Source organism: Dunckerocampus dactyliophorus, chromosome 16 (genome assembly GCF_027744805.1).
Source record: "Dunckerocampus dactyliophorus isolate RoL2022-P2 chromosome 16, RoL_Ddac_1.1, whole genome shotgun sequence".
In the NCBI taxonomy this organism is placed as follows: Eukaryota; Metazoa; Chordata; class Actinopteri; order Syngnathiformes; family Syngnathidae; genus Dunckerocampus; species Dunckerocampus dactyliophorus.
The window spans coordinates 12,299,360-12,322,051 of NC_072834.1; the positions used below are offsets into that span (position 1 = coordinate 12,299,360).

The 22,692-nt window shown below is 43.3% G+C and overlaps 3 protein-coding genes across 8 annotated transcripts in view; 1 reads left to right on the forward strand and 2 right to left on the reverse strand.

Moving 5' to 3' along the window:
* kcnk12l (potassium channel, subfamily K, member 12 like) overlaps nucleotides 1-6,463 on the reverse strand; it is a 16,384-nt gene extending 9,921 nt beyond the window's left edge. Inside the window, exon 1 of the mRNA XM_054754367.1 lies at nucleotides 6,403-6,463. The gene's annotated coding sequence lies outside the window, so the exon portion shown is untranslated. The remainder of the gene's footprint in view (nucleotides 1-6,402) is intronic.
* ccdc61 (coiled-coil domain containing 61) overlaps nucleotides 1-12,931 on the forward strand; it is a 14,656-nt gene extending 1,725 nt beyond the window's left edge. Inside the window, exons 2-14 of one of the 6 annotated variants that reach the window (XM_054754364.1) lie at nucleotides 77-234; nucleotides 309-391; nucleotides 748-908; nucleotides 1,003-1,155; nucleotides 1,690-1,900; nucleotides 1,982-2,064; nucleotides 2,698-2,757; nucleotides 3,903-4,081; nucleotides 7,385-7,463; nucleotides 7,537-7,734; nucleotides 7,804-7,837; nucleotides 7,901-7,967; nucleotides 12,314-12,931. In XM_054754364.1, the coding sequence (XP_054610339.1) occupies nucleotides 87-234; nucleotides 309-391; nucleotides 748-908; nucleotides 1,003-1,155; nucleotides 1,690-1,900; nucleotides 1,982-2,064; nucleotides 2,698-2,757; nucleotides 3,903-4,081; nucleotides 7,385-7,463; nucleotides 7,537-7,734; nucleotides 7,804-7,837; nucleotides 7,901-7,967; nucleotides 12,314-12,408 (1,551 nt within the window). In that variant the 5' untranslated portion in view covers nucleotides 77-86 and the 3' untranslated portion in view covers nucleotides 12,409-12,931. Of the gene's footprint in view, nucleotides 1-76; nucleotides 235-308; nucleotides 392-747; nucleotides 909-1,002; nucleotides 1,156-1,689; nucleotides 1,901-1,981; nucleotides 2,065-2,697; nucleotides 2,758-3,902; nucleotides 4,082-7,384; nucleotides 7,464-7,536; nucleotides 7,735-7,803; nucleotides 7,968-12,313 lie in introns of all 6 variants that reach the window. The other 5 variants (XM_054754361.1, XM_054754362.1, XM_054754366.1 and 2 more) reach the window with 5 other exon arrangements.
* A 973-nt stretch (nucleotides 12,932-13,904) lies between these two features.
* Nucleotides 13,905-22,692, reverse strand: part of LOC129168768 (transcriptional regulator ATRX-like) — a 35,450-nt gene continuing 26,662 nt past the window's right edge. Inside the window, exons 30-35 of the mRNA XM_054754417.1 lie at nucleotides 20,373-20,564; nucleotides 20,161-20,304; nucleotides 20,012-20,083; nucleotides 19,850-19,945; nucleotides 16,677-16,805; nucleotides 13,905-16,602 (exon numbers count right to left, since the gene is read on the reverse strand). Of these exons, the coding sequence (XP_054610392.1) occupies nucleotides 16,498-16,602; nucleotides 16,677-16,805; nucleotides 19,850-19,945; nucleotides 20,012-20,083; nucleotides 20,161-20,304; nucleotides 20,373-20,564 (738 nt within the window). The 3' untranslated portion in view covers nucleotides 13,905-16,497. The remainder of the gene's footprint in view (nucleotides 16,603-16,676; nucleotides 16,806-19,849; nucleotides 19,946-20,011; nucleotides 20,084-20,160; nucleotides 20,305-20,372; nucleotides 20,565-22,692) is intronic.

Sequence of the window (22,692 nt, forward strand, 5' to 3'; positions counted from 1 at the left end):
ACACTGTATACGTATTTATGCATGTTTTTCCATCAGTACATACTTATACTCTGAGCTCCATCGTTCCCTGACACAGGCCCAAAGGAATGGAGGCGGGCTCGGCGGTGATGGAAGATATCGTTTTCCGAGGAGTGCAGTTTGCAGTGAAGGTGGAGGTAGACAAAGGTGTGCTGCTGGTGGAAATCTCTGATTCAACAACAGCCGATCAGTGGAAGGGAGAATTCGATCCGGCTTGTAAGTGGCGTCAACGATGTGTTGTCGATGCCGTGCAAAAATGCTTCCACACTTCTATGCCTCCTGTTTTCCAGATATCGAGGACCTCACGCGGAAAACTGGAAACTTCAAACAGTTTCCCATTTTCTGTAGCATGTTGGAATCGGCCGTAAGAAAGGTACGGTGGCTGGCGTGCACACAAGTGAATAGAAGGATGTGAACAGACAGGGAGATGCTCCAGGCTGCGTGAGCTAGAGCGGAGACTCATTCGTTCAGCTGCACACTGGAGCGAAAAATCTGAAATATTCCCCAGCTAACTTGTTCCCTATCTCCGGGCAGGGAAGTCAGAGGGAGGTGGGAACGTGAATGAAGTAATTTTGGGTGTGTTTACGGTCATGTGGATATGACATGTACATCAAAACAGGACAAGCACACTTGAGTGATTTTCCTGTGTCATTGTAGATGTGTTTGTTTTTTGTTTGTTTTTTAAAGCATTTCACAGGTGTGTGAGCTTTATCCAATTCTGTTCTGCAGACAAGCGATTCTGTCACACTGGACCTCTTGACCTATGCTGACCTGGAGTTGCTACGAAACAGAAAAGCTGGCGTGGTCGGTCGCCCTCGAGGCCATCCGCAGTCGTCTGCTCTCACCGCCAAACGCTATCTCATCCTCATCTACACTGTAGAGTTTGACAGGTGTGTGTGTGTGTGTGTGTGTGTGTGCGCGCGCGCGCGTGTCTTTTTTTTTTGTCTCCACATTGTGACTGATGTGTTTGGGTCTTGTGTGTAGAATACACTACCCTTTGCCACTACCCTACGTTGGCAAGCCTGACCCAGCCGCCTTGCTGAAGGAAATCAGGACCCTGAAGGCGGAGCTTAGCACGCTCACCTCTCAAGGTGTCAACAAGTCTGCAGAGCTGGAAATCCACCGCTTACGAGCAGAGTAAGTCAAATTTGTCTTTGTCAGTGTGTGTGTGGTGCTTAGAAGTGGCTCAAAGTGAAAACTTTCCATATCCTGGAAATGTGTAAAATTGCAGGGTAGTCTTGATCAGCTAAAAGATGATGAGGGTTTACATTTGTAAGGAAGAAGGCCCTAGAGGACTCCATATAGACCTCAAACCATTTACAGTTGTCCCTCATTTATCACAATGAATTGGTTCCAAACCCATGTAGTGTAGCATGGAGTGATACGTACGGAGTGAAAATAACCCTGAGCGACTGAGAGGTCTCACTTGTTTGTTAGCAACGGTTTTGTGATGCAAATGTATTAGTCTTTTGAACGCATATTGTTTTGAGAAGCCAAAGTCTTTACTTAAGTGACCCCAGCAACTAACCGGAACTACGTTCCTGCTCACTGAAATCTGACCAGAACTCCACTCACGGGACAAAGTGTCATACAACTTCATGTCAAAAAATCCAAACTATCCTTTTAATGCACACATTTTTTAGATGTTACTTTCTCCCCAATCGTCCCAAGGCTGGTTCTAATGAAGGAGGAGAAAGAGTCTATCGCCAAAGTCCTGGAGCGATTACAGCTCAGTGGAAGTGCTTCCACACCCGGCGCTCGACAGGACTGGAGGGCCCGAGACACGGTGAGGACGCTGGAGGAGCAGCTGCTCAAAGAGAGGGCCAAAAGTCAGCGCTCGGCCAGCAAGAGATGCCAAGAGCAGCAACTCCTAATGGAGCAGGTGAAGTGCTTGTGGTGATGTATGACTTGAATTTTTACTTTTAATGTGACGATTTGAACTCTTTGTTTCCTGTCCTTCAAGCTGGAAGAGCTAAGGGCCTCTGAGTGCAGTCTCCGACTTCACGTCAAGAGTCTGACCAATGAGCTGGCACTTCTGCGGAGACGGTTAGACGATCTATGCAGCCATTTTTATCTTTGCTTCACAAACACCTGCAAACTTTTACGCACCATTCCTACTGGGCACACGTTTTCACCATTCAATACACATATACGCTTAGCTGCTCTCCCGGTAGGGGTGTTCCGATACAACTTTTTCACTTCTGATGCAGTCCTGATATTGCAACCTTGAGTATCGGCCGATACAAAAATCAATCCGATTTGTTATCAGCACAATTGTTTTGTGGTGTGGAATGTTAGAAAAGGTGTGATCAAATGATATTACTCAAACAGAGAGGGGGGAGGGGTTGTTTCTTCTCCCCCTTGATCTTGGGAGGATCTTACTGTTTTTTGTGGTCCTGCTTCGGCTGCATGATGGTGTTAGTCATGTTCAATTTTCCCAGTTGTGTGCCCCCGTGGGGGAGACTTCTGCATGGCGGGTTTTGCACTCGGATAGCAGCGCTAGAGCAGAGTGCTGATATCTTGAGATTTTAGATACAGGATAATCAAATTTTGATGATATTGGACAGATATCAATACCGGATCGGGACACCCCTATCCTGAGGTACGCATTTGGTTGCATTTCACCGGTTTCAGTTTGGTGGTGTGTCTCTGAAGCCTGGATTGTGTTCCTCTTTCAAGCTACAGTGACGTGGACTGTAAAGGCTGTGGTTGGTCGGCTTATAGTACATCATTTGGACGGTCAGCCCAAATAATATAATTATTGGTACTAATAATTGCATAAAGCTTTGTGCTATTATTAAGAGTACAGTGTTCCCTCGTTTATCGCGGGTGATGGGTTCCCAAAGTAGCCCGCAATTGGTAATCTGCGAAGTAGCCAACTTTTTGCACAATTATTAGATGTTTTAAGGCTGTAATAATTGGCCTCACCATACACTTCATCCATCCATCCATTTTCTATACCACTTGCTGGAGCCTATCCCAGCTGACTTTGGGCGACAGGCGGCGTACACCCTGGACTGGTCGCCAGCCAATCGCAGGGCACAAATAGACAAACAACCATTCACACTCACATTCATACCTATGGACAATTTAGAGTCTCCAATGAACCTAACATGCATATTTTTGGAATGTGGGAGGAAACCCACGCACACACGGGGAGAACATGCGAACTCCACACAGAAATGCCCAGGGGGCATCAAACCCAGGAACGCAGGAGAATCGAGCCCAGATCTTCCCGTTCTCCAGACTGCGACTGTGTGGCCAACATGCTAACCACTAGACCGTGCGGCCGCAGTATTCACTTAATACACTTTTCTCAGACAGGCTCAACATCTCAACAAACACTCTCAAAAAGTTGAAACCTTCGTTTGAATTTTAATGATCAACCTACTGGTAGGACACAGGAAATTATTAAGTTAGTTGTGTGTCTTTCACTCCTGTGACTGTGCCTTTTCGTCCTGGCGCCGTTCTGCTGTAGCTTTTTTGTATCCTTGTTAAAACATATTGCTGCAGTACTCCTGCTGTTGTAGTCCTCCCCCTTCGAACTGAAGAGTCATTTACAAGCTAGCAAGCAAGCAAGCTAGCGATGAGACAGGGCAGGGCGGCCTAAAGGAGATTGATTGACAAGGGTCTAAAGCCGATCGGGACGCAGAAAACAATGGGCGGTGCAGACAGACGAGAGAGAGAGAGACTCAAATTTCCCACAATGCAATTCTTCTTAAAGGGCCAGGCTCGATCTGTAACAGTATTAATGCACTCTAATAAAAAAAAATTCAGCGAAACAGCGAATCTGCCAAAGGTGAACCGCAATAGAGCGAGGGGAACGCTGTACTCATAAAGTGTCAGGTCTGCAGTTCCCAACTCTCCTTTTTTTTTTTATCAAGCAGAGGCACACCACTTTCTGAATGTGGAGAAATTTATCGCTCACTTAACCAAGTCAGGGGTCGCTCTGGATCCAGAGAACGGAGAGGCGACAGAGGGCAAAGGTCAACGGAAAGAGGAAGAAGACCGGACTCCTCGGGGCCACGTGCTATTGTAAGACGAGCGTCACCTTCTCCAACTGGTATGAACTCTTGGTTTGGCACTTGAGAAGGATTTGACTTGCAAAATATGAACATTATCAATATTTTCTAGATAAAATAAATCTTTGTTTTAGTTTTTGGGGACTTTTCTGTTTTCATGATGGTTTTGCACCACGGTCGTTTTGCGTACCAAAGCATATACATGACTGGAAAGCTGACAGACAAGATGCAGTGTCAAGGATCCATGGAGTTGTGTTTGCATGGACTGTGACCAAGTGTCTCCAAATTGCACACATTTGGGAAAACCTGTGTAAACTCTCCAATTTTGTAGTACAGTGGAGCCTCTGTTAGCGTTCGGCCCGGTTAACGTGTTTTTCGGTTAACGTCGAAAATTTACACCACAATTTTGCCTCGGTTTGCGTGCATTCTCCACTTAGCGTACAAAATGGCATGCTTCTTGTCGTGTTAATGCAGTGTCGTCCCCCCCCCCGTCCTGTCCAGCCTTAAAAGCAGATAGAATTGTACATCTAAATGCCGTCAAAGACATAAGGACAAAATAATATCAACAACCACAATGACAACGCTGTCAATGACAATCACACATAATAGCAGTCATGAAATGATGAACTATGACAGTGATCACAATGACAATACTGCATTGAAACAGTCACACATAATTGTAGTAATGAAATGATTATCTATGATAGTGAACAGAATGATAATTACTGTAATGCACATCATTGTAAAAAAAACTATAGTCATACTGCTGATATCACCGTCGCTGTAATAAAACCAACAACATAATAACACCCTGGTTAACTCAGTGAGTAATGTGGGGAAGTACGTATGTACTGTGAGTGTGCATATGTACAGGTATCTCTGTATATGGGGAAGACTTCATATATATAAAGGTGCAAGAATGTGTGGGCGTGTAATTGTCACTGAGAATGCATGAAAGGAAAGGGGCCGCCTTCCACCTCCCAGAGAGCCCCGCCCCAAATAGCCAGGCCGAGCCCCCGCCGCCAGAAGGCCACCAGGCCCACAGGGGCAGGCAGCACAAAGATCAGTGCCCCAAGAGCCAGCCCAGAGAGCCCTCCCCCCCGTGAAGACCAGCAAGGGGCCGAAGAGAGGTAATCCCAGCCAAGGACAGGGCGCTGGCGGGTCGGAGGACTGCCAACCCCCGAGACCAGCGAGAGATCACACCCCACAAAGGCAGACGAGTACCGGGGGCCACAAACCGGCAGGCCCAGAGACGCCCCCACAACCGGAAAGAAGCCCGCCCACGCCGGAAGCGCCAATCCCCGCCCACCGCCACCCCCACCCCCAGGGAGCGGAGCCCGGCCCGCCCCGGGCCAACCCCCGCCCGACCCCTGACACAGGGCCGCCCCGCCCAGGGATGTAGGAGGCACGCCCCCCCACACACCTGGCGGAGGCACGGGCGGCAGAGATGTATCACCCAGCACCCGACCCCACGGAGCAAACCCCTGTATGCCGCCCCCCAAAAATAAATAACTAAAATAAATAAATAAATAAATAAATAAATAAAAGTACACACACGCACGCACATACACGCCCCTACGCCCCCACGCGCACGCACATACACGATCCTACGCACTCAAGCGCGCGCACACACACACACACACACACACAGTGGTCGACTGCCAGACACCCGGAAGCCTCACCCTATGCCCCGTTGGTAACCCAAGGAGCAGCGGAGCCGGGGACCCCGGTGTCCCAGACATACAATCCAGAACCCAGGCGCGGAGAGCGTGGACCGCCGGGAAGCAGGAGGACACCAGGCCACACCCTCCCAACGGTAGGACGCCGCCAGCAAGGCAGAGAGTGGAGCCAGCGAGGAGGAAAGCGGGAAACTGAGCAGGCGGGCGGGAAAACGGGCGAGCAGCCAGGCGAACCACCACACAGCGCCAACCGACACCCGCGGGCCAGCAAACCCCGAAGAGGGAGCGGGAGCACCGTACCCCAAGCCGCAGGGAGACCAAGCACCAGAGCCGAGAAGGCGAGACCAGCAGCAGACCAGCCGACGGACCCCACAAACCACCAGAAGCCAGACCAGCCACATGCCACCAGAGCCGACAGCGCATACAGTGTTCTTAATGTATTCAAATCACAAAACGTCCTTCCTCGTTAACATCCTATTACTGCAGCTAGCTAAAGAAAATGGCAACCGGAACAAGACATTAAGTTGCCCGTCTATCTTGTCATCAGCGGTGGACTCTCAAAAATGTTAACACAAAACATGTTTTTAAAGTTTAACAATTAAGGATATACATGCATTAAACAATTCTAAATGCATAAAAATGACGAATGAACGGGATAAATGAACAATTAAGGTTACTTTTACCTTCAGTGAAGAGTGAGAGTTCCCAAAGTGGAATGTGGAATGTGGCAGCAAGATCAACCACCAGCACCTTCCGCTTTTCACGTCACGTCACGTCACGTCACGTCAAGAATCACGTCTTCAATGACGGTAAAAGTAACCTTAAATGTTCCTTTATCCCTTTCAGTCATCATTTCTATGTATTTATATGCATTTGGAATTGTTTTCTGCATGTAGAACTATAATTGTGAAACCATAAAAACATTTCTGGAACAAATTAATGATGCAAACCAAGGTTTAAGGTCAAGGAAAACGTTATTATTCCCAAGGGGCAATTTGTTCTACAGCCAGCAGTATCACATTGACAACAAAGCAACAATAAATCCAATATTAAAATAAAAACAATAAACACAGCACCAACATTACAAGGAATTATTCAGCAGAACAATGGCTACCAGAACCAAAGAATTCCTCCTGGAAAACCTGGAAAATGAGATTGACCAATTTCCCAGACATGGGAAAATGAGGAAAAAGGGGCAGATATCATGGCAACAGTTAAGTTATCCTGGAAAATGATGCAGCTTGCCCTTGCCTTGTCAATGTAAAGAAGTGAAAGGTTATGTGCCTGCATGTCTGTTGTCACCTTATCTTCTGGGCAACATTAAGGCGCTTCTCTGCTTCAAGCCGGTACGGCGTCCCACTTGACCCTACCAACCAATCAAATTTGCACTTAGAGCAGTTCTGCAACCCAGTGCTTCCAATTGTCTTGTTGCCAAATTTAGCAAATTTTCAGACCCTGTTAAAGGATTTAGGGGTCTGAAAAACTTAGACAAAACCAGCAACTGTTCCTTAAAAATTGTTGCTAGTGTTGATCCCTATGATGTTATAACAGGCGAAAATGACCTAGAAAATAATTTCAGGGAAAGCGTGGGAACCATGTAGTTATTTTGATGGCACATTTTTCTAACCTAAAAAAATACATTTCTCCTCACTCCCTGTCCCCCAGGGTCCCGAGCGCCTCGCTTTGACCCGACAGCTTACATTCAGGACAAACAGCGTCGACTGAGAGAAACCGAACTCAAAAAGTATGTTTCCATCATCCAAATTGTGTGACTGACAGCGCTTCGGTTCTTCACGTGTGTGTCTGGCGTTGAGCAGACAGATTAAGGTGCGGCGAGACATGATGGCGTCGCCGCTGGTCCCTGAGCGAGGGCGTTCCCGCTCCAGAGAAGCTTGTCCACAGATGTGGCGCTCTGGCAGCAGAGGCAGGAGCTTGTCTGTGGAGCGGCGAGGGAGTAGGAACTCCTCCGAGAGCTCGTTAGTGGATATGGAGGAAATGACCAAGACTCTGTTCAGGTGAACCTTCTGTATTTCAGTGAAGTATTTTACTTACTCTTCCTAACCTAATGCGTTTATGCTGTACAGGGGAAGGAAACAGACGTTCAATGGGCCAAGTGTGGTGAGTGACATGTTGTCAAGTCTTTTAATGTTGACTTATGTTGCATGTGATGACTGTTCACAGTCCAGAGGAGGTCTGATGGCCAGGAAGCCATTAAGCAGCACTCCAACGTACAGAATGAAGGACAAAGGTAACATGTCTTTACATAAACATACAGTGGTGTGAAAACGTGTTTGCCCCCTTCCTGATTTCTTATTTTTTTGCATATTTGTCCCACTGTGACAAATGTTTCAGAGTATCAATTTAAATAATAGTCACTCACAACAAAACTGAACACAAAATGCAGTTTTTAAAAGAATTTTTGTATTATTAAGAGAGAAAAAAAATCCAAACCTACATGGCCGTGTGTGAAAAAGTGATTGCCCCCTAAACCTAATAAGTGGTTGGGCCACCCTTAGCAGCAACAACTGCAATCAAGCGTTGGCAATAACTTGCAGTGAGTCTCTTACAGCGGCGTGGAGGAATTCTGGCCCACTCATCTTTGCAGAATTGTTGTAATTCAGCCACATTGGAGGGTTTTCCAGCATGAACAGCATTTTTAAGGTCATACCACAGCATCTCAAAAGGATTCAGGTCAGGACTTGGACTAGGCCTCTCCAAAGCAGTGTTCACGACTTTGTTGCTAAATCTGCCGACATTTTAAACCCTCTTGGCGACATATTTTCTCAAAAGCAACTAGTGACAAATCTAGCTACTTTTTTCTGACGTCGTTGGAGAGTTTTCTGGTATTTGGGGACTTAATAGTGAAAGTACGTGTTGTTCTGCAGTTTCTGTTCTCACTGAGCAGCAGCGGGTGCAGCTGAGATGTCCGCCCCGCCTCAAAGCAGTCACAAGCCGTCAGTGCAGCTCCACACTGAGAGCATAGTGGAGATCCACGTATCCACGAATCACGCATGCGTGAGGCATGATGCCGACCAGGTGGATCTCGCCCTGTTTTACAGAGCAGGATCTAAAATGTAAAGGTTTCTTAATCTTCATTAAATGACTACTCATTACACCACAACCCTCATTCAGTCACTTACCTGTCAGTGTGTCAGAACGTTTGATGGAAGAACCATGTGTGATAAGTTAGTCCTAACTAAGTAATCCTAACTACCAGATAAAAGGTGGAGGCTGGAGGCGAGTCCAGATGTAATTATTACGCTAGACTTTGAGAGGCTCTGGTGGAGATAATATATTTAATAAAATTATTTTATTTTGATGAAGTGATGGCCAATTTTAAATGAACAAACCAAGAGTGCAGTTTATTTGGAGTTCTACACATAATTAAGGTGTTTGTACTCACTTTATTCTCTCTCCCACAAGGTTATGCTTTTTTCCTACAGCATCTCTTACAACATAATATGCAAATAATATGCAAAATAGCCAATGATGTCATCTAGCAAGTTCTAGGACAGCCAATAGCTACTTTTCTTACTGAGGAGTTGGCAACAACGCTCCAAAGTCTTCATGTTGTTGTTCTTCAGCCATTCAGAGGTGGACTTGCTGGTGTGTTTTGGATCATTGTCCTGCTGGAGAACCCAAGTTGGTTTCAGCTTGAGGTCACAAACAGATGGCTGGACATCCTCCCTCAGGATTTTTTGGTAGACAGCAGAATTCATGGTTCCATTTATCACAACAAGTCTTCCAGTTCCTGAAGTAGCAAAACAGCCACAGACCATCACACTACCACCACCGTATTTTACTGTTGGTATGATGTTCTTTTCTGAAATGCGACGTTACTTTTACGCCAGTTGTAATGGGACACACACCTTCCAAAATGTTCAACTTTTCTCTCGTCAGGCCACAGAGTATTTTCCCAAAGGTCTTGGGGATCATCAAGACGTTTTCTAGCAAAATTGAGACGAGCCTTAATGTTCTTTTTGTTCAGCAGTGGTTTTCGTCTTGGAACTCTGCCATGCAGGCCGTTTTTGCCCAGTGTCTTTCTTATGGTGAAGTCATGAACACTGACCTTAACTGAGGCAAGTGAGGCCTGCAGTTCTTTGGATGTTGTTGTGGGGTCTTTGGTGACGTGAGTCGAGGGGTTGGCTGGCCACTCCTAGGAAGGTTCACCACTGTTCCATGTTTTGGCCATTTGTGGATAATGTCTCTCACTGTGGTTTGCTGGAGTCCCAAACCTTTAGAAATGGATAGATAGATATGGATAGATCTCAATTACTTTCTTTCTCATTCGTTCCTGAATTTCTTTAAATTTCAGCATGATGTCCAGCTTTTGAGGATCTTTTGGTCTACTTCACTTTGTCAGGCAGGTCCTAGTTATATGATTTCTATATTGAGAACATCCATCCATTTTCTATGCCGCTTATCCTCATTAGGGTCGCGGGGATATGCTGGAGCCTATCCCACCTGACTTCGGGCGACAGGTGGGGTACACCCTCGCAGGGCACATATAGACAAACAACCATTCCCACTCACATTCATACCTATGGACAATTTAGAGTCTCCAATTAACCTAACATGCATGTTTTTGGAATGTGGGAGGAAACCCGAAGAAAACCCACACAGAGATGCAATGGAGATTCGAACCCAGGTCTTCCTGATCTCCTGACTGTGACTGTGTGGCCTGGGTGTGGCTAGAGAAATTGAACTCAGATGTGATAAACCATAGTTTCATTTTAACAAGGGGGGCAATCGCTTTTTCACACAGGGCCATTTCGGTTTGGATTTTTTTCCTCGCTTAATAAATTTGTCATTGACTAATATTTTAAATTTGTTTGATCTGATCTTTAAGTGTGACAAACATGCAAAAAAAAAGAGAAACCAGGAAGTGGGCAAACCACATACACGCCTGATCAAAATCTTAAGTCCAGTTGAAAAATTGCTAGAATTCGCATTTTGCACATTTGGATCTTAATGAGGTTTTAAGTAGAGCTACAATATGCAAAAGCAAGAAGGGGGAGTGAGACAAAAAGCATTTTGAAAAAGTAATTTATTGAAAACAACAATTAAACTGAAAAAGGCTGTTTATCAGCTGATCAAAAGTTTAAGACCATTACTCAAAAAATAACAAAAAACTCTCCAAACCAGAACAGAAAATGTTCTCAGCAGGACTCAGTAATGAGTAGCTCCACCGTTCTTGTTAATCACTTCAAAAATTGCTTTGGGCGTGCTTGATGTGAGTGTTTCCAGGAGGCTCGTGGGAACATTGCTCCAAGTGGTGAAGATGGCTTCACCAAGGGCATCAACTGTCTGGAACTGATGGCCATTTTTATAAACTTCCCTTGCCATCCATCCCCAAATGTTCTCTATGGGATTTAAATGAGGGGAACATGCAGGATGGTCCAAAAGAGTGATGTTATTCTCCCTGAAGAAGTCCTTGGTCAAGCGAGCATTGTGAACTGCACCGTTGTCCTGTTGAAGAACCCAGCTGCTACCACACAGACGAGGGCCCTCAGTCATGAGGGATGCCTGCCGCAACATCTGTACGTAAGCAACCGCCGTTTGACGACCCCGCACCACCTGAAGTGTTCAGTGTTCCACTGAATGAAAAAGCACCCCGGATCATGATGGACCCCCTCCACTGTGCCGGGTAGAAAACATCTCAGGTGGGATCTCCTTGTCATGCCAGTAACGTTGGAAGCCATCTGGACCGTCAAGGTTACACTTTTTCTCATCAGAGAATAAAACTTTTTTCCACCTTTCAATGTCCCATGTTTGATGCTCCCTGGCAAAGTCTAAACGGGCAGTTTTTTTGGCGTTGAAGGAGACGAGGTCTTTGAATTTGTTTTTTGTTTTTTAAACCCTTTTACCGCAGATGCCGTCCGATGGTTATTGGGCTGCAGTCCTTAATTTGGGTCAAAGACCACCCTGTGTCTTGATGGACAGCCAATCGGATCCTCCGGCTCAGCACAGGTGTGATTTTTTTTTTGGGTCTACCACTTGACTTTTTTGTTCCATAATGCTCAGGATCTTTAAAAAAAAAATTGAACGACTGACTTACTGCACCCAACCTCAGCAACAATGGCACGCTGCGAGAGGCCTTGCTTATGCAGCTCCACAATCTGACCACGTTCAAAAAGAGAAAGCTTTTTAGCTTTGGCCATCAGGAGGGCATGACAGTGTGAATGCCTGACAGAAAATGAACATTTTGAGCAGATTTTGGCTTTTATCGCCTGTGGTCTTAAACTTTTGATCAGCTGATAAACAACCTATTTCAGTTTAATTGTTGTTTTCAATAAATTACTTTTTCAAAGTGCTTTTTGTCTCACTCCCCCTTCTTGTTTTTGCATATTGTAGCTCTACTGTAAACCTCATTAAGATCCAAATGTGCAAAATGCAAATTCTAGCAATTTTTCAACTGGTCTTAAGATTTTGATCAGGAGTGTTTATATAACATAACTGTATATGATGTATGAAAAAGCTATATATGTTCATACACACAGCATACATACACCGCCCCACACACACAGTATACATGTTATGTATTCCATGTGTGTATATATGTTATGTTTATAAGATGTTATGAACACCTCTCAGAGAGCTCCATCGACACGGGCGCTGAGCTGTCAGAAATTGATGCCAGGCTTCAGGCCCTGCAGGAGTACATGAGGGACTTGGACACAGGCCACTGACAGATGGTGCATTCTGCAGACCAAAGTAGACGAGCTGTGTGGACCAGGAAGTGCATTGCTTTTGCAGCTTTGGACACGACTAGTTTTTGTTTTCTCTCTACATTAACTTATGGTCAAGACCTCAAAAGTTCAGGAAAGAAAAGCCATCACTGTGATAAGTCTCCGGACTACTTTTTGATGACTATCTTTAAATATAACATTTTTTCTTAACTTAAAGAATTTGGGGTATAAAAGTGTATATATTCCAAATAAGAGGTTTTGGCTGTTATTTTTATTTTATTTTTATTTTTTATATTGACCGATAATACTGAGTTCTTTACAGCACCATGGAATGGAGCTCTCTTCACTGTACAGACTTTACATTTATCAGTGTTAAAACACCATTAAACATTTAAAAAAAAAAATAAAGGCTTGCCTGGTTATATTTTTTTATGTGCTGCATTTTTTTTTCTTTTAATATTTTACACACCAAATATACTGTATTCATCCAAGAATTAAAGAGCTGTGCTGTTTCTGACACCTACTATTGTTGTTAATGCATTTTTGTTATCCTGTATTGTACCGTGTGTGTGTGTATACATATATAATTACACAGTATATTCATTTTCTGCAATTGGCTGGCAACCAGTCCAGGGTGTAGGCCACCTCTCGCCCACAGTCAGCTGGGATAGGCTCCAGCATACCTCCGTGAGGACAAGCTGCATAGAAAATGGATGCATATTCAATTTGTATTGTATTGTATTGTATTGTATTGTACTTTATTTATCCCACACCGGGGAAATTCACTTGTTACAGCAGCAAGCAAGATACGCAAGTAAAGAGTACATAGTGACTACAACATGGTTCAGGTGGTGCAGGTGTTGTAGAGCCTGACAGCGGTCGGTATGAAGGACCTGCGGAACCTCTCCTTCTTACACCGTGGGTGTAACAGTCTGCTGCAGAAGGAGCTGCTAAGGGAACCCACAGTGTCTGTCATTTGGTTGAACAAGATGGATCTTAACTCTTGCGAGGGAGTGTCGGGGATCCCCACATATGATTCTGCATTCATAGCACCATTCTTGGTTTGAAAAATAACTTCATTTGTATTCTTTTTCTCCGAAAATAAATCTCATTCACCTTATGTGGTATTTGAGAATACTACGTTGATATTATCAGCCGACATTGGCGTAAAAATGAGATGCCGTTTCGATATCGGCGCGCACAGCAACAAGCTTGCTAGCTCAGTCTGCATTCCCGCGGTCTGGAATTAACTATGTTTGGCCATTGGATTGTAAATATGTGTACGCGCGAGTCTTCATAAGATGTCCACTGACGTTGTGTAAAAGCTCAACATGACGATCGGCATGTTAGCTTTTTATTAGCAAGCGTCGTTCCACTGTCACCACACAGCAGTGATATGCGGATCGATACTGAAATAAATGCTTCCGATATCTAAAATTGATACTCAAATCATAATGTCGATACTTATACTTCAGTCATTTGAGGTAATGTTTGTCTGAAAAGTTTGTTGAAAGGATGAACGGAGCCATGTGTGAATATAGTAGCTCATAATAATTAATCTTTTAATGGGTTTATTATTTTACTATGTTTCTTGTATTTTTTATGCTATGTTATGAAATACACTACTTTTTAAAATTTAAGACAGACACACACAAAGTATCGGGTATCGGATGGGTGTCGCCATGGCAGCCTGAATTTTACTCAGCACCGGATCGGAAACTAAATCAGTGGTATCGCACATCACTACTACACATCGGTCAGAAGACCAAACAGACAAATCACATTTCTGGCCTTCACAATAAAACGTTGCGCGTTTGTCAGACGGCATCTAACAAAATTAAGTGTCTCGGAAAATTTGCGTCAATTCGCAATGAAAGTACTCGTTATACGAGGGCTAAGTAAGGCGCCTTCCTCTAATTGGTGGTCATTTTTAATCTTCTGTTGAGACAAAATGTTTAAAGTAAATATGGCACTTTTAACTGCATATTGCAGCATTGGTCTTATTTTGCGCAAAGTTTTTATTTGTGAAATGCAGTAAAGATGCATAATGTGTTCATTACACAAAATGTGAACTGACATTAGTGTGAGGAGAGACCTACTGCTGATATCGGTATTGGTAATATTGGTAATATTGGTACTATTGGTAAAAAGCCACTATCAAGCATCTCTATATAAATATACAACATACATGTACCACTGTGAAAAAAGCGCACAATTTTTACGTTTCTGTCTTTATGCTTCACTGATAATGTTTTTCTCCACGCATTTCGTCCGTCTTTGAACGCACCATAGTTGTGGGGCGTAAAAGTGCTGCTTATATGTAACGTCTTCTACACTGACTCCACTTCCATCTGTTCTATGCAGTGGCTATCCAGGGGGGCACCGCGGGAGTGCTAGTTACTAATGGTCAGCGTATAATCAGCACATACTGTATGTGCGTGGCAGATGGGCGCCCCCTACAGGCGTGCTACTCGCGCCCACAAACGTGATCAAACGTCCACCACGTGATGTGGATGAAACCAAAGACTATGGCGAGGGGGAGGGTGCCGCTGGACCTCAGCCCTCAGGTAAAAATTGTAAATTACAAAAGTAATTGCTCAAAAAAAATTGTAAATATATCAATTATATCGTAGACCAAGAGTCTCAAACATGTTATTTCACGACGACAATGTGAAATAAAAAGGAGGGAATTGCGAGTCGATCAGAGGTGGTTTAGTCTGGACTGCTAGTTGGGTGACGGTGGAGGTGATAAGTGCCGTTAATTTGTGTCAACAAAACGTGGAAAAGACAAACAAAAATCAGGTGCACAATTTAAAAAGAAGAGGAAAGAAGGGCAGAAACGGGTCAATGATAAACGGTATGGAACTATAGCATAACTTTATGTACGTACACCACACAGCTTCGCTCCGCCCAGCGCCTCATTCAAGCCAGAAGCGCCAGTGGTTCTATGGATCATCATACTGTACATTACCATTCATTAGTGGTGAGTACCTACACATTTTATACGTTATTGAGGTGGTCTGGAGCTGAATCTAATTATTCTCTTATTACAAATGTTGATCTGAAATTGTAGGAGACCGTCAATGTCAAGCTAGCAGAATGGTCTGGGGGTGTGGGGGCAGCAGGCCGTGTGTCAAAAACCAACATTTTTATGGGCGTATCAATTATTTGCAGTTTTTTGCCATCCGTCCTGTAACGTGGGGTTTGTTTTCAGCTATACCTGGCTATCGTCAGCATACGGATGAAATGAGCTCACGTGTTTCCTGGTGGTGTGACCCAAGGGGAGCATGTAAACAGTGAATAGTGCTGAGGGACCCCACAGGTGACGGTGTGGGGTGACGATTTTGTCTCCCCCAGAGCCACATGGTTCTGCCAGCGAGGTATGGCTTAAACTATTGGAAGATGGTCCCAGAAAGTCCAACTGTAGTGTGAAGCCGATGTGGGAGTATTTTACAGTCAACGGTGTCGAAGGCGGAGGAGAGATCCAGATGAATGTCAGCAGCCATCAGCAGATCGTTACTGACTCGTTACTGATCAGTCTCTGTGCAGAGCGGAAAACGCATTGGAATGTTTGGAGATGTTTGCTTTTATTAAAGATCCAGGGACCTCATTTTCTGCATGATTGCCTCCACGTCTCTCTCTGTGGAGTTTATTTCAAGTGAGAGAAGACCTATTTTAGTTTCAGTATTTTATTACTTTATATATCTCTGAAGATCAGTACCTCCAGTGACATAAAGATCATCAGGACAAAAATAGTACAAGAGATTAGAAAGTTTAATATAAAAGAGGCAAAAATCCAATGAGTGTCATGGCACACAGAAAGAAGAAATCTGACTTAGATGCCAACAAAGCCATGGCAGAGAACACTGAATTTTATTTTTGAAATGTTAGAAATGAAAAAAAACTAACTATCAGTGTGCTTACAAAACGTTCAATAAAAAGGCATGTACTCTACTATTCATTTCCTTTTTGGCCACACTAGGTGGCGTTAAAGTGCTAATTGCGTAGATGCTGAAAAGATGGGTGAGCTCTGCACGTGGATCTATCTACGTTCTAAGACCAGTGCCAAACGTGTGGGGCAAATGCACTTCACTGATTTGATGATGACAGCGTCGGCTGTTTTTTTGCGGGCGCCGCATGCTGAGTCTCTTGATTCCTCCTGTGGTTTAAAATGGCCTGAATGTGCAGAGTGAGCTGGAAGACAAACATTGTTAATGTATGTTTAAATAGGCCCTGATGCCTACTGTTGTTTACATAGTGCCACTTACTGATTGCTGCTCTGCAAAAAGGTCTTGATAAAATGCCTTCCTACGTTCAAACTCCTTCATGTCGTACATTTTCCACTGCTTGGCCCTCAGCTGGATTTGCTCTGCAGGCAGTCCTGGGTGCTGTTGCAACTGGAACCAAAAGCAAGAGCAGTTGTAACGATCGTAACACTCCAGCTTCTAACGAGCTCATGCCGTCATGTGATTACATAACCAAACAACAATTGGACGTCAAGTGAATTATTTGAAATTCGCTCCATAATGAGGTTTCAAATTGCCTTCATTAGCAAAGTGTCGCCGAAAGATCCTCATTTTGATATCATAAACTCCAGGTCAGACCTACAGCATTCATTGATAATAACACAGGCTGGCTGGTGGATGATACCACGCTCTTGTCATCATTGCAAAAGAGAAAATCTAAGCAAGATTAAATATCTCAAATGACGGGTAAAAATAAAAAATAACATAGTTTCTTACCACTTTTTATGTTAGACCAAATTGTCTTAAGTGATAGGCTAATATTCTGTAATTATAGCAGGGTGTTTGTTTGGCTAACCACAAAGAGGGCATCATTTGCTATTTTTGAACTTATCTATTAAACTTTTTATTTTTTTCCCCTTTTAATAATGATTTAGAGTGCATGAGAAAGCTGAAAGCTCTCTTTAGCCACATGGTCATGTATTAACAAATATATTGCACAACACAGCAGCAACAGAACCAATGTTGTAATAGCGGTAAGGAGCCAGCTGCTCAGTCAGCATTAATAGCGCCGACGAGTTGCTGCAGGATGCTTCAAATGCAGCTACTGCCCTCTTGTGGATTTTGTGGTTTAAAAACTACATCAGGAGGTTGCCTACAGCCACGGCCGTCACCGGCAATGTTTTGGACCTGGTGCTAATGAGAGACTCCCCAGTTATTTGCTTGTGTAGACTATTAGATGGTATTTTTGTCCCTGAAAACCAGTCTGAAAAAATCAGGTCGAGAGAATAGACGTTGCACATTGATGTTTATGCTCGGAATGGACAATGTTGAAAGTATTGATAAGACATAATGTACATTAATGTGCATTTATTTTTATTGTATTATATATATATATTTTTTTTCACAAAGTAATTTCCTGTAAAGCCTACGTTCTCAAAGTAGGGTACGCGTACCCCCAGGGGTACACCAATTGTCATGGGGGTACGTAAATAAAAATGAAGAACAATTAGTGCCTAACACTCACAATTACAAATGTGCATGAATGCCTGACAGCGCAGAGCGCGCAGTCAGAGCAGAAAGAGGGAAAGAGACACAGCATGAAGTTGTTCATTGCTCTGTGTGCGTTATATGAACAAGTAAGTTTGATGGTTATGTTGCACATTAATCTTGAAGACTTCATTTACATTGGTGTTCCAATCCCCCCACTTTGAAAACCTGTCCATGTACAGGATGAGAGAATGGGGATTCCCCCGAAAATTATGCGTCATCGCTGCTTGTATGTATTTGTGTAGTTTGGATACTGTTGATTATCACGTTCGCTAAACTTTTCCTTTCAATTCGGTATCAAATTAATATGCAGACTTCAAATCATAGCGATTGCAAGTGGACAAAAGTGAAGCTCAAGTTCAACCATTCAAACAGAAGGATCCCAAACTCTGGCTGAAATAAAAGATATGCAGGATGAATACATACAGTGGTCTGACAAGTGTTTGCCCCTTCCTGATTTCTTATTTTTTGCATGTTTGTCACACAGTGACAAATGTTTCCGAGTACGGATTTAAATATTAGTCAATGACAACACAACTGAACACTAAACGCAGTTTTTAAATGAATTTTTTTTATAATTAAGGGACAAAAAAATCCAAACCTACACGGTCCTATTTGAAAAAGTGATTGCCCCTAAACATAATACCTGGTTGGGCCACCGTTAGCAGCAACAGCTGCCATCAAACGTTTGTGATAACTTGCAATGAGTCTCTTACAGCGCTGTGAAGGAATTTTGGCCCACTCATCTTTGCAGAATTGTTGTAATTCAGCCACAATGGAGGATTTTCGAGCATGAACTGCCCTTTTACAGTCATACCACAGAATCTCAATCGGATTCAGGTCAGGACTTTGACTAGGCCACTCTTCATTTTATTTTTCTTCTGCCATTCAGAGGTGGACTTGCTGATGTGTTTTGGATCATTGTCCTGCTGCAGAACCCAAGTTGGTTTCAGCTTGAGGTCACGAAAAGATGGCTGGACATTTGCCTTCAGGACTTTTTGGTAGACTGCAGAATACACGGTTGCATTTATCACAGCAAGTCTTCCAGGTCCTGAAGCAGCAAAATAGCCCCAGACCATCACACTACCACCACCATATTTTACTGTTGGTATGATGCTCTTTTTCTGAAATGCAGCGTTACTTTTACGCCAGATGTAATGGGACACACACCTTCCAAAAAGTTCAGCTTTTTTCTTGTCAGACCACAGAGTATTTTCCCAAAGGTTTGGGGAACATTTTTGCCCAGTGTCTTTCTTGTGGTGGAGTCATGAACACTGACCTTAACTGAGGCAAGTGAGGCCTGTAGGGGGAGGGGGCAGACTTTTTCACACAGGTCTATGTAGGTTTGGATTTTGTTCCTCCCTTAGAAATAAAAAGTTTCATTTAAAAACTGCATTTTGTGTGTCATTGACTAATAATTAAATTTGTTTGATCTGAAACATTTAAGTGTGACAAACATGCAAATAAATAAGAAATCAGGAAGGGGGCAAACACTCTTTCTGTACCTGTACCTGTACCTGTACCTGTACCTGTACCTGTACCAATTTATCAGTGCTCATGTAAAACGTTCGTCAAAATTTGACCATGCCAAATAAAATTTTTAGAACCAGAATTACTTACTATCAAATTAATTAACTGTTTAATCGTGTTCAATATTTCAAGTTAATGAAGATTAAAACAGGGGTATGTTTTTAAAGTGTGTAAGAGTAGGGGGAACATGGCTTCAAGTCAAATGTCTGCAGGGGTACACGAATGTAAAACGTTTGGGAACCACTACTGTAAAGGATGAATAAAGAAAATGTTTATCAATCAAACAACAACTTCTAATAGCACAAACTGCTCTTTGGATGGTGTCACATGAGGCCTCCTCTTTTCCCTTTCACATTCTAAAAGCGCATGAGTGTGAGGACTGCAGTGTAAGGTGTCACCAATCGTAGCCAGTAGTCCTGGAGGGTGTGAGGCATCATCTGCTGCAGCAGCTCAAAGGCAGCTGCTACTTTGGATCTGCTCCTGTTCAGCAAGTCCTGCAAATGTTTATCGTGTGTTCAGTAAAAGTAAACGTAAAAAGCGGCAAAGTGCAACATGCTTACCACCAGCTCTTCATTGGTTTTTGTATTCAAAGTGTTGAGGCTGAGTCGAACTGGGGCCTTGGCCGTGTTGGACTAGGACAAGGACACGTGCAGGTTAACAATGACGTGCATACAGTATGTACGCTTCTGCTCGGTGTACGCATGACTACCTCGGCTTGATACTCTGCCCAAGCATCTTTGCGTTCTGCCTCAGTGAGCTCCTCCTCTTGCTTATGGTCCAGCAGTGATTCATGCTCATGGTAGCTGACGATGTACTCTTTGCACTTCTCCAACAACAGTGCCAGAATTCCATCCTGACAAGCCACGCACATCATATCCCATCACAATCATCAACACATAATAATACTCACAAAATAATTACCTTTGGCAAATTAGATGTCTTTCGCTTGTTTTTCCTGGAATGAGGGTTGTCCAGCATGTCCGGCTCAAATGTGTAAAGCTCCGTCAGCTCAGAAAGGGTGAAGTGTCTCTCAATCTGCTGCTGATCCACCACACGGTAGGACAAAGACTGCTTCGTCACCTGCCGGTCATAGATCTTCTCCTCCATAGTGCCCTGCATGCCAAAACAACCAAAATGACAACAGACTAAAAAGACAAAAGGGATCAAAGGCTGTTTATCCCGACAAAAAAAACACTTTTCATTTACGGCGCATACAATCAGGGCACTGCCGCATGGCCGCATTTCAGTATGCTTAGTAGACATCCCAGAAAATACATCTACACTTACAGTACATGGTGTCTTTGAATGCAACTCCTCATGACTCAAAATAACACAGCTAAAGCGAGATCCAAATGATCTGATACTATTAAAGAAACTAGTGTTAGGCAAATAGATTTTCAGACATGGATGCTATATTCAAGATTCAAGAGTTTTATTGTCATATGCACAGTAAAACAGGTAGCTATACTATGCAATGAAATTCTTATTCTGTTCATTAATACCAATAAATTAAGCAACAAGAACATATTTTGGCATGATTTAAATGTTCACTTCTTTTGGAGCTGTTAATATAGGTTATATATGTTAATATATAAATATATATATTGCTGTCCTGTCATTTATCTTTTTGTTCATAAACTATATAAAAATGGCATATTTCACACAAAGTTGCAAATTAATTGATTCATCATTAATCAATTCATTCTTGTTATGACCCGTGCTTACACATATTTACAATCCAAAGGCCAAACTTGGGAGTACTTCCAGACCGTGGACACACTGGGCTAGCAAGCATTACATTTACGAAGGTGCAATTCTGTTAAGAATTCAATTATTTTTTTCAGGAAAGTAACTAGTAACTATAATGAATGACTTTTTGAAAGTAATTTGCCCAACACTGTTCCTTTCTCTCACCTATAGATTCAAATGTTAGCTCTTTAACTCATTCAATCCCAGCCATTTTTCAAAAGCCAATGGGCCTCATTCACGAACATCTTAAAAGTCTTCTTAAGAAGTGTACTTAAGAAGGCGCGGGTTGGAAACTGCGCCACATTCACGACACGTTCTTAAGTAGGGATAATCGTTCGCACCTGTGTTCTTAGGTTGATGAATGCCAACTGCGATGCACGTGCATGTAAGGCCTAATTTGCATAGGTCGCCTATTATTTCCTATATAAGGTAAAAAATGTGCCGTGCGCAACAGGCAGCTGGAGGCGGAGATGGCAACGCGCAAGGGCAAGACTGAGGAGCAGCTGGACAACAAACGAAAGAAAAACTTCAATTCTACTGAAATAGAGGTGCTTTTACAAGGAGTGACCGAACACAAGACCACCTTATTTTCAAGTGTATCCACCGGTCATCAGGCCATCCAAAAAGAGTCGGCATGAAGCACCATTGCAGGAAACATAAATGCCGTTTCCACGGAGAAACGCACCACCGCAGAGGTTAAAAAGAAGTGTTTTGATTTAAAATAGACAAAAAAAAAAGATTAGACTACACCGGAGGGATCTGGAGGAAACGGGAGGTGGGCCATCAATCAGAAACCAAACCATTTCGGAAACTCTAGAAAATATTTACACAATCATGATGGAAAAATAAAGTCAAAATACATAGTTTGTGTGTGACAATTTATTTTTTCTGTGGTTACATTTGATGAGACGTTGCCTAATTAATACAGCAGCCCCGCGCTCTGGCTCAAGACGTGGCTGGGGGCGCATGTCGTTATCTGGGGGTGCTACGTGCGCAATAGGCACACCACGTTTCATTGCGATGTTATTTTGATGATCCTGCACACCTGCAAGAACAGACAGTGAAGCCTGAAGCAGGACATCAAATATTCGTCGCTTTCAGCAAATAAATCTACATGGTCCCTATACATTCTCTCTCTGCGCAGCGCACGTCCAGCCAGGTACTTTTTTTTTGATGAATTGGGATTTGAATATATATTTATCGATGGAGTATATTTTAGTTGTTTTGATGATAAATAATTGTTGGGATATTTTATTTGCACTACATTTTTTGGGATCAGGTTGCAAAATCCATCATGAGGCCGATTGCGCATTGAAAGTACAAGCTTTGCTTGTGCGTAAGAGTCCTCCTGAGCGTTCGTAGAATTTGTTCTTAGATCTAAGAACTGTGAGTTAAGAACACGTTTCGTGAATGCCAAAAATCTTTGTAAGAAGGCTTTAAGAACACATTTTTGCGTAAGAACGCTTCGTGAATGAGGCCCAATGTGTGTGCA